The sequence below is a fragment of the Maylandia zebra genome, linkage group LG2 (assembly GCF_041146795.1).
Source record: "Maylandia zebra isolate NMK-2024a linkage group LG2, Mzebra_GT3a, whole genome shotgun sequence".
Lineage (NCBI taxonomy): Eukaryota > Metazoa > Chordata > Actinopteri > Cichliformes > Cichlidae > Maylandia > Maylandia zebra.
Window position 1 is genome coordinate 45,818,608 of NC_135168.1, and position 11,760 is coordinate 45,830,367.

Here is an 11,760-nt window from a genome sequence, read left to right on the forward strand (position 1 = left end):
CTGGGACATTCACAGCAGTAGAGTGGACAGAGCAGGAATAAATAGGTGTAGCATAATCTAACAACAGAAATACTATATAAAAACAACTAGAAGAAAAATGTACGCTCTAAAAAGCAGAAGAAATATATGCATTAATAATAATACAACTGACATTTTAGATGCCTCGTAGCAGCAAAAATTGAATGTTTCATAGTGCAGTGGCTGCATGTTAATAGCAGCAAATACTGAGTATCACACATGTGTACCTTTAGTGAGTCTGACAGCACCTGGGTGAAAACACCTCCCAAATCTCACCTTCACACTGTCACTGAAGGAGTTGCTCATAGCTGTCAGAGTGACTTGAATGGGGTGGGAGGTGTTGTTTAACGTGTGATGACAGTTTAGCCACCATTCTCCTGTCACTCATTACCTCTACTGGACCACTAACTCCATTCACACTTGTTGGTTATTGAGGCCATACAGTCATTAGGAAAGTGTTTACTGAGGCGATCCTGCAGACATCTGAGTTATTTTGGAACCAAAGAAGTGACGCACTGCAAGTCATTACAAGAATACAGATTGAGCTTTGTCCATCTTTTATGTACAGTCTATTCTGCTTACACTTTGACAGACTATTATCTCATTTATTTTATTTTTCCAAGTTTTCTGCAACTATACTCTGATTCTTCAAACTTTATTTTTTGTCACATAACAACAGAAATCGATATTTGGCAGAATCCAGTGAGCTGCCTACTCTGTAGGCTGCATTTGCCAAGCTGATCCTACACAGTGTTTGGAGCATCAGTTTAGTGTTCGAGTGGGTTTCATAGACTTTAGTCCAAGTGAACCGCTGCTCAGACCAGTTTACGTTTACATTTCATTAAATCCACATGTGGCTTAACACATCTGGTCAAGCTGCATCTGGATTAACACAGAGACACATTTACTCGTCTCTGTGTTTCTTTGCAGCCTTCTCATTTTTGGAGGAACGTGTACGACTATTTCAGCTCAGAGGAAGGCGATAATACAGCTAAAGCTGTTTGTTACCTGCCAGAAACCCTCGAGGGGAATATGGAGAGGCGTTTATTCTCAGTTCTTTAATGCCCCATTAGGAGGACTCAAATGCTTCGGGGTTGAACAAAGTCCAACCCCACTGACCAATAATAGAGATGAAGATAAACGCACATATTACAGTAATGCTCGGATTTTTAAGAGTGATGGGTTAGATGTGTTTTCTGGTGAGGTCTTGGTTTATATCTTGAAGGTAATGGTCAGGTGGATACATAATTAGGATAAATCACAGTTTTAGCAACATTGTGATCGGGCAGATTGGCTTCCTGTGGCTGTAAAGATAAACATGCATCACCGTGGTCCAACACTACAATTTCTAAGACCAGAGAGCTGTTACCTTGACAACAGCTCCTCCTCGTTCAGTGCTGAAGGACAGAGGGCTGGTAAACTGTAGCTCGTTAAAACAAGGTTGGTATATTGTAAACAAAAGAAAAGCAAATAAAGTGTCTGACGACCAACAGGAAGAAAACAGAGACATAAAAAAATGAGATATTAACTCACTCTCATTTAAGAGATTGTACACACAGAATTCACCAGCTTGTTTGTTATTTTTCTGTAAAGGTTAATGCTTTATTTTTTATCTAAATCAGGAAGACTGAGACAGAAAACCACCAGCAGGAGCAGCTTATTCTGCTCAGACTCTCAGCCATGCGACAAATTGTTTGCAGTTGGACTCCTCTCAGCCAACCAGCAGGCTGATGGAGCGTAATGATCTAAAAATATGCACAAAAAGCTTCTGTACTTAATAAAAGCACTGACAAAATGAAGCTGAAATAAGTCGAAAACAGACGCGCCGGTCTCTTTCTCCCAGCTTGCCAACTACATTTAGAAAAAGCTTCTCCGGCTGAATGAGGAGGAAAAAAGTATTGATTGGTTGGCCACATTAGCACTGAGTCGTTATTTAGTCACTGCACACAGAAACACAGAGTCAGGCTGATGCGAAGCAGATGATGAGCGGCGGACATGCAGGTGGATGAATTCACAAAGGGAGTAATTTGCGTTGCGTCTGTGCAAATATACTGACATTAAACAGCACGTGTTCTTTAATGGAGGCTTTGTTAGCCCAGATCTAACTGCAGAGGCTCTGATGAGAAGCAGCAGCAGCGATGTGGTGGGAGGTTCTAGATGGCTGAAAGCAAGAGAGTGCACTCATACTTTGTTGTAATGATTAATTTATAATTCCCCTTCTTCTTTCCTGTGGGATGGCTGGCCTCATTTTTTCCCCATTTAATCTGTGATAAAGCAGTGGAATGTGCACCTAAAACGTGTAACGTTGCTTCAGGAGTTGAAACAATAGCTGTCAGCCCAGCTGTTTCAATATCTGTGATTGGGCTAATAATAGATGCATCGATACCTGCAGGGGCCGGGCACGGCGCCAGAAACACTGCTGTGGCAGAGACGAGGAGGGGGAGTGAGAGGAGAGAGGGAGGAGAAGGCGAACAGGGGAAGGAAGGCACCTTGAGTGTTATGGTTGCTCTGGTCTCCCCGTAGGACGACGCATGCTCGATGAAGTGTGTCACACATGCAGACACACGGAGGCATGTGTGAGGCGCCTTGTGTGCAGGCTCCTGACCTACATCTATGACGCCTAAAATAAAGCTTTTTGTCCGTCCTGCTGGAGGGTCAGGGAGTGCATGCTCTGCTGCGAACAAAGAGACGAGCCTTTACAACTATTACAGATGCACTCACAGATGCATTCAGAGTCTGTTTTATCTACGTTTCCTGTTTTTAAAAAAATCAAATCTAATGTGGCTCTAATGCAAAATCTGCAAATAATTGTTGTCCACATTGAAGGTCATTGGATTATAATGGAAATATTTGTTTTCTGTTTTGTGTATTTTATTTTATGATGTTGTGTAACTGTGCCAGATTTATTCACACGAGAATTTTTTTTAAAAATCTGCACTCATTGCACTTTTTGTTAGTAAATGCAGCAGGGGGGTGATTCCTCTGGTTCCAAAAATGAGCTGTATTAAAAGTATCTAATAGCTTGTTTCAGGTCTTATTTAATGGAAAATTATGTTAATTTTGGAGCTAAATAGACTATAAACTTGTGCATGATTAAGGTCCAGGTTTCTCTTATATATGAAAGCAGTGTCCTTGATTTCTTCTTTCAGGTATTTAAAAGAAATTTGTTTTAAAATCTGTCTTTGCAGGAAATATTCCTAAAGATCCTAAAAAATTATAGGCGGTGTCAATAAAATGATGCACAGATTTGTATTTGTATTAAAAAAAAACAGCTATATATGCATAGCATAGCATATATGCATAAGTAAAATAATCGTTTAACCCCTTAAGCCCCAAAAAAGCTGCTGTGTAGTGGTTTTATTGCAGAAGAAAACCTTAGTATGAACTCAGATTTTTAATGAATGAATAAAGTGGTTCTAATCTTCCATTGCCCTGCCTGTTTGTACCCATCAGCACATAGATTTCCCAGTAAATCAGTATTCATTAACTCCTGACAAGCTAGATTTTAGTGGGTCAAACCCAACACTGTGGGGATAACTTCTATAAATGGAAGTATGCTTTTGAATAAGGTATAAGCACAGGGAAAATCTTCATGAAAGAAAAGTGAGTGCTACTGCGGACGATTGATAGTTTGGTAGGGTTTGCTTCTTCACTGATTTTTGTTGTGGTGAATTTTGTTTTGCATAGATTAAAGGATCCTGGTCGGGAAAGAACAGAGGCCAGAACCCTTACAGCCACAAGAACATCATCAAAAACTGCTGTGAGGTGCTGTGTGGCCCGACATACCCGAGGTAACTGCTTATTGTATCTTAGGCTCACAGTTTTTGGGTTTTTTTTGGTCATTTTGTCAGTGCAAGACTGTTTCCCGCACTGTTGTCTGAGCTTGGTGGCATTGCTTTGTTTTGGTGACTAATGAGCAGAATGATTGCTTCGTCTCACCCTACAGCGTCTTGGACAGAAGAGGACTACTGCAGGAGGATACACTCATTTCCTCCAGCAACCCCGTGCCACAATCTACGGTGAGTGCCCACAAACACACCCACATGCACTCTTTCTCATTGTAGTCTCCTCATTCAGACACACCGATTCGTGAGTGGATGGAGGCTGCAAAGCACAGAATAATGAATATAGAGCAGACATAAAACAGTTGAAACCACTTAGAATTGAGAGAAGAAAGGAAGTGTGTGTGTGTCAGTGTCAAAGAAGGGCCATTTTGTGCCTCTTCTTAGCATACAGATGCTGGCGTTTTGCATTCACTTGTGTTTGTTCCACTGCTTTAAATGCGAACAGGACCACTAGTCAGGATTATTTCCATCTGCAGTAATTTATATTGGGTATTATAGCTCTGTTCTGGGACCTCCTCGCCCTTTTATGTACAAAAATGGAGCAGCAAGACCTGCACAGAATAGAACACTGGTTCTGGTTAAGCCAAATACAGCATGAAAGGGGGAGATGAAGCGCAAGTGGGTCACAAAGTGGCTTGCAGATGCACAGCAGCTGAGGACCGGTGAAAGCCACTTAAACAGCGCAGCCTGTGTAAGATTTGTTGTTTGTATGTGTGGACAGGTATCAGCTGAACTATTAGCTAACATGTGCTTTCACTGAGATCACGTGATCAGCTGGGATTGAGGCTGAGCTTGACTTCAAGATCTGCTTTTTACTTTTAGATATATTTTGTGGGCTTTTTAGGCTTTTTTTGATAATGTAGGACAGTGGAGAGAAAATGGGAAAGACCAGGGAAAGGTGCACAACAAATGGCCTCGAGGTGCTTTTACCTTATGGCGTATGGGTCGCCTGCTCTATCCAGTTGGCTAAACCGGCGTCCTGTACACCTGCTTAAACTAACACTATACAGAGCAGGCATTTAAGTCTTGGAAATGTTAAAGTTGCCCAAGTGAAAAATCCTGTAACTGTCGCTGTGTCCATCCATGGTGGTTTAATACTTTTCTAGTTGTGCTGCAAACAATAATTGCATTTTTGGAAGTGCACTTACTTTTAAATGGTGTGTTGGGATCTTTTCTGTGCCTATATGGGTTCTCTCCAGGCATTCCTGCTTTCTTGCACAGTCCAAACACATGATTTGGTTGTCTGCATCACCGTGCTAGCCCTGTGGTGGATTGGCAGCCTGTCCAGGTTGTCCTGTGACAGATGAGATGGGCTCCAGCCTCCCTGTGACCCTGAATTGAATATGCACTTGGATGATTAGTGTGTTTTGCTGCATATGAAATCATGTATACTATATAATAAATGTGTTCTGAGATCTCAAAATGGACATCGAAACAAATACATGGTGTTCAAAAAGATCTAGATGAAGTACTCAAGTTGAAAAATCTTTACTGGCATACAAAATGATGAGACAGCGGTCAGTGAAAACCCAAATCACCAAGCCCTTTGAGGGATGGATTCAAAATTACACCAAAAATCAAAGTTAAGATTGTTGAAGTTATTGTTTTTGATAAAGGAATTAGTTCCAGCAAAGGAAGAAGAATCACAAAGAGATTTTTATAAATTATATAGTTTTAAAAATGGTACTAAAGAGGAAATCCACAGCTTGCACTTGAAGTAAACCAATAAACGATCCAGCAGTACTCAAGCACTTCACGGCATTGGGTAGGTGTCTTCTCTGTGAGCTTTTTCAGGTTTTATTGTTTTACATTGATATTTCTACATTTATTTTATTATCTGACTGATTTTAACTGGGTTCGGAAAATGTGATGAGGCACACGTTTGTTCATCAAAGCCCAGAATAAGCTGTTACTGTAGTACCAATAAAATAAAACAACACAACTTTCAACTTTGAATTTGACTTCAGTCTTTAAAAAATTAAAAGCTGAGCCAAAGGAAGTCAGTACAATATCAGTAACGCGTGACCTTTTAGTACTCTGTCGTCACTGAGCTGAACTATAAGTGGTGATTTTAGCCGTTTTTCCACTGGAAATGAGCGTCAGCCGACAATGTTTTGATGGAATGACTCAGTGTATCGCTGCTATTGCTTCATTACAATCTGTTGTGATGGCAATAACGACCTCTGTTGTACTCGGTCTTACCACAAAGGCTTCTGAGTGCTTTAGCGGGTGTTTTTATGTCACAGCATCACAGTTGAGCAAGATGCAGGCACAAAACCTGCAGGTGTGCAGCTCAGATCAAAATGAAGGCGGCATTCAGAGTTGGGTGGGGTCCAAACCATGAGTTCAGAGCACGCCGTTTTATCTTTTTGTTTTTTAATTTAGCAGCTCTCTATCTCTTCCTAATATAGAAAATGTAAATGTGATAATAGTATATGAATTTCTAATATAAAAGGAGCGACTGTGTTGTCTCCACCCAGTCTGGAACAAAAGAAAGATTCGCCTGTTTTATGTTCTTCTTCCTGTTAATCATCTGATTCAGATCAGTTTGTCGTTACTGCATCTTTTCAGCTTGCTGTCCTCTAGGGAAGAGAATTGCACATCAATTCCAGTTAATAGCTGGTACGAAATTGCTCAATCTATCAAAACTGTGTGCCGCCCAAGTCTAACAGCTCCTTTTAATAGCAGTGGCGTGTTTGGGTTTTTTGTTGTTTTTTTTTGTTTCTTTGGGGGGGTTGCTGTCAAACCGGTGGCAGTCAGGCTTTTGCACACCCAAGTCAAGTGCAAGTCTCACTTTATTCTAACTCAAAATAATATTACAGCATTGATAATACCACTGATTGCAGCAATATTGGCACTGCTATAAACCCCACAGTTTCAGTGACCATGTTCATTGTCCTCTCCCTACAGAAAACCACAGCTCCGCTCATCCCCAACGAGCACACACCTGATGATGCCAAGCCGAGCATTGCTGCCTCTGCGGAGAAGAACGCCTCCCCGAAAGAGGAGCACCCTGCAGCTACGAAAGTCCCACCCCTGGCTTCACCTGAGACTGATGCAGAGACTTCCATCGCCAAGGAAAGGGCCCATTAGCTGCATTAGAGGGCGGCTCTCATCGGGGCTGCTCCTCCAGCATCCTGCCTGGTCAGGAACTGAAGTATTAATAATCAATGTCTGACTACTGTGAGGAGGACTCAGTTATTCTCCGACTCCTGCCCATCAATCCCTCAGAAGAGCGGAGATTTTGCTGCAGCTCCTCCTCTTCCCTGCTTTTTCTCACTGGTAGCTGCAGAGGAGTTTGATTGACATTCACTCCTGCAGGAGAAGTAATTAAATGGAAAGTCAGCAGCTTCCCGTCTCCTGAACACTGCATGGAAAAAAAAAACGCATAGGGGGGAAAAAGCTGCTGGGGTGCCGCAGAAAAGACACTCCCCAAGCTCTCGACAGCCCCTCAGTTCGCCCGTGGGCTTCCTCTGACTGTCAGTACTCAAGTATGTTTATATTTAAAATAGCGTAATGACATTTATTATAAGAGGCCAGTTCAAATATCCTTGCAAGTCTCTGGCAAAAACAGAAGCTATCACTTCTGGACATGTGTACAACTTCATACATACAGTCGGTTTATGTTGTGCATATATTACACGCCCTATGCAAACCACAAGAAGGCTGGAGAAGCAGCTTTGAGAAGAGTGTGGTGATAAAGGGTTTCACCTTTCAGTCGGAGCTCCTGATGTCCAGGCAGCAGGAGAACGTGTGAATCCTTAGCTGAGAAATTCATTTAAGGCTCCTTCCAGGCAAAGTCTACCTTGTACTCTGATACTGCTGCATTCAAGTACTGGTGTCACTGATGTGCATCTTTTCTTAACAAAGTGATCTCATCCAGACCAACGCCTGTCCTTTCATTTTTTACGTTATTTTCTTTTTTATCTAATCAAGGATGTAGTGTGCCATCGGCGCTCTGAAACGGATGACACTGAGTCACGCACATTTAAAGTCTCATATGTGAGAAAAGGCCTGATGAGCGTAGAGACACTCGTAGTACCAGTGCCTTAATGTAACGGTTGCATCCATCTGTAGCAGCTGAGGTTCACCAACAGAGGAGCCCTTCAAATCATTAATCCAGTGCTAACCTGTGGAGGTGATATAAAGGAAAAAGCATGAATCTTCTACTTAACACTACAATTTTTATGTTGTTGACAAACTGTGAATTTTCCAAATCTGAGAAGGAATAATCACTATTTAGCTGAAAGGATCACAGAGCCCTGTGGTGAGTTTATGTTGCTGCGTTTTAAAATATCGCAGGTCACTGAAAAAGCTTGTGAGAAATAAACAACTAAGCAAAGCCATCTTTTAACTGCAGGTTGCTTCAGCAGCGATAGATGTGCTGAAAACTCAGCTGCTGGGTGAGGATGAAAGAACGAAGTGTGTAGCCAGAGTTAATTATTCAGTCTTTGAGCTCCTCCTGATCTTCCTCCCAGTCCTCTCTCTTCCTGCCGTGTTCTGCCTCTGTAGAAAAGTCTCATATCTTACTCCTCTCCTCCTTTTACTTGCACAGTTTTTTTTGTACAGTACGCCCACGACCGGCGCAGCTTTCGCTGCAACCAGCTGTGTCAGGCTCATTATCGCAGAGAATTTTTTTTTAAAAAACAAACTTTTATCCTCACCCCCCTACGTGTCTTTTATTTTGCTTTGGTCACAACGATCGCCTGAGGGTACAGCATCTGTGCAAAGACCAATCAGAGAAGGAGTCAAGCAGATCCTTTGTATTAATTGATGTTAGCTGATAGTGAGAGTTAGTGATTGTGCCGTATGCAAGACAGAGTTTGTGTTTGTGAAATACACTTGTGTAGAAGTTTTAGCACCGTATCAGACTCTAAAATCAAGGGTAGAGAATAAAGTTTAGGGTGAATTGAGGACGGGGCATGCCATCATTTTTATTTAACTGTCAGACTTTACAGCTTTAAAAACTTGATGGGGTAAAAGCATTAAAACTTTTTCAACCAATATTTTGTCGGTTCATTAACTCGTTCATTCTCTAACTGTTTCAGCTCTTGAGGAATTCTTTCTACCTGCTCTCAGGTAATCCCTGACACGTCTCTGTTGGAGGATGCTGTGAAGTGTGTAGTTGTGTAAAGAAGTGTAATTACTGAGTATTTGTTTGGAAAACTCAGAGAAATGCTAAAATTTACAGTAAACCGAGACTTTTTTTTCTTTGTTTTCAACTAAAGCTGAACTTAGTGGGCTTTCTTGTGGAAAGTATTTAAAGATAGTTTGGTGTATTTAATTGTCACCGAGAAGCAAGAATGTATGATGTTCGATTTTTGAGAAGGGGGGAAAAAAAAGGGAAGCTCGTGATGTTCAAAGGGAGGATGAAATTTAAGGTTTAGCTGAAAGTCTGCAGACCACAGAGAGGCCGAGCTCTTGTATTTATTCCTGTTTTCAAAGCGGGATCAGACGTGAATGCTCTGATCTGATTATTACATTGCATTATGTATACAGATACAGTACTATACCGTTGATGGAACACTTATTTATGTCCACTTTGTTTGTTATCAACACTGTGATATATGTATTTCATTCAATTTATTCACTTCTTTTTACATGATCATTGTGTCTGGTAAATAAAAAAACAAAACATGTTGTCTTATTATAACTTTGTTAACGTTTTCTTCTGTCAGTGGGAGGCTGCTCAGTTGTTCTTATTTAAAAAGCATTCAGCGGGAGATTTGTTTGATATGCAGGGTAATCACAAACCGCTGAATCATGGAAGAGAACGGTTAACACAAAAAAAGAGAACAGATGGGGAAAAACACCCTTTCATGGAAGCTTGTTTATATCACTGAAATAAATAAATTGGCATCATAAGTCATAATTTCAGTTTATGTAAAAAAAAAAAAAATTCACTATTAACTAATACATTTTGAGATGATTCAAAATTTTAGCTTGCTGTGAATGTTATTGTTGCACCGTTTGTCCACAGCATGTCTTTTATCCTGTCTTCCTTCTCTCACTCTAACCAATCACAGCAGATGGACCCGCCCCTCCCTGAGGCCTGGTTCTGCTGGAGGTTTCTTCCTGTTAAAAGGGAGTTTTTCCTTCCCACTGTCGCCAAAGTGCTTGCTCATAGGGGGTCATATGATTGTTGGGTTTTTCTCTGTACCTATGAAGCACCTTGAGGCGACTTTTGTTGTGATTTAGCGCTATATAAATAAAATTGAATTGAACTGAATTGAATTGAAGAGTGCAATCTGCAAGCTGTTGGCAGTCACAGATGGTATAATAAAAAATGAAAGTAGGCCAGTTTGGAAAAGTCAAGAGCAGCGTTTCCATCTTTGCCATCTTGGTTTCAAAAAAACAGGATGTGACGAGGAGGACCGGCCAGAGCTTGCTCATTGTTCCCACTCATTGGCTAATGACTTCTAATTGAAGTTGTTAGCTGACGTTGTTGGGGTCAAATCAGAAAGTTATCATTTATAGAGCTGAACCAAAGATATCGCCATCTAGTGACCTGTCCGATAAAATGCGCGATTATTGCATCTCTTTGTGGCTTCATTTTTATGATCTGGAATTTACGCCACGCTTACTGTTTATGAAGTACTTTATCCCAATATGCTTACTTTACTTACGTCTCCCAGAGTTTGTAAAAGTAGAATAGGAGTCAGAGGCTTCAGCTATCAGCCCCTCTACTGTGGAACCAGCTCTCAGTTTGGATTTTGAACAAACAGACATGAGACAGACATGTTTCTGCTTTAAAGGTTAAACACAAACTTTTCTCTTTGAGGCTAACAGTCAGGGCTGGATCAAGTGACCCTGAACATCACTTAGTTATGCTATAGACTCTTCATGTGACTCCCTGACTCCACTCACCACTTTTCACTTCCCATCTGTTTATCTGCCACTGCAGTGTGTCACAGTTATTGGTTTTTATTTAATTTGATTTTAAATTTAATGACATAGTTAAATGCTGTCTTCTTTCTGCAACAGTAGGTGTTTTGTCCCATCTTCCTGTGTGCTTTTCTCTTCTCTTTCCCCAAACTGGTCACAACCGATGACCATCCCTTCCTGAGCCTGGTTCTGCTGGAGGTTTGTTCCTCTTACAAGGGAGTTTTTACTTCCCACCATCACAAAATGCTTGCTCATAGGGAGTCGTCAGATTGCTCGAGCTTTGCTCAAATTACTGTAGGGCATTTAGCTAGCAATATAAAGTACTTTGAAGCAACCTTCGTGATTTGGCACTATATAAATAAACCTGAATTAAACTGAACAAATCAGTCTGGACGAGCACAAACACAACAGCCAATCAGAATCAGGCACAAGTTAGAAAATAACAAGTAATAAATGAGTAAATAAATAATTACACATAACAAATGTGAGCAAAAGCTATTCATGTTTTTTGTGTCCTCAAGCATAATTTATGGTCCCACAGATACATCTGTGCACGTTTCCATTTGGACAGCCTGAGAACCTACACAGATATTTAGATGTTGTAGTTTCTTATTCACATGCAGTGTGGTAATATCTGTTGCTTCATACACAGTTTAAATTGTGTCCTCATCATTTAGAACTAGTGTTTCACTTTTCATATAAAGATCAAATAGCAGATGTGCTGCACACCAAACTACAGCATGACTAGATTAAACTTTGTCCTTTTCCTCAGCTGAGCAGCCGCACAGAGCTGCCAGCGTGGGTGTAAACTCCCACAGATGTATATGCTATGTATAAAACATACGAGAAAATGGTTTTCACACAAGGACTCACAGCTAGAAGACCAAAATGTGGGAAAAATAAATCGTGTTTATCCCACAGGCAGATATGATCCTTTAAGATTTACCCAAATCACACTTTTTGAGATATTTTTTCACTGAATTATCACGAAACGGATAAAACATGGAGGGCA

General features: G+C 40.9%; 1 protein-coding gene across 2 annotated transcripts in view; it reads left to right on the forward strand.

Moving 5' to 3' along the window:
• The window catches only part of zdhhc9 (zDHHC palmitoyltransferase 9), a 33,462-nt gene extending 23,946 nt beyond the window's left edge, over positions 1–9,516 (forward strand). For both annotated transcript variants that reach the window (XM_076875459.1, XM_076875458.1), the window contains exons 7-9: positions 3,706–3,809; positions 3,965–4,037; positions 6,774–9,516. In XM_076875459.1, the coding sequence (XP_076731574.1) occupies positions 3,706–3,809; positions 3,965–4,037; positions 6,774–6,956 (360 nt within the window). In that variant the 3' untranslated portion in view covers positions 6,957–9,516. The remainder of the gene's footprint in view (positions 1–3,705; positions 3,810–3,964; positions 4,038–6,773) is intronic.
• Positions 9,517–11,760: the final 2,244 nt, after the last annotated feature.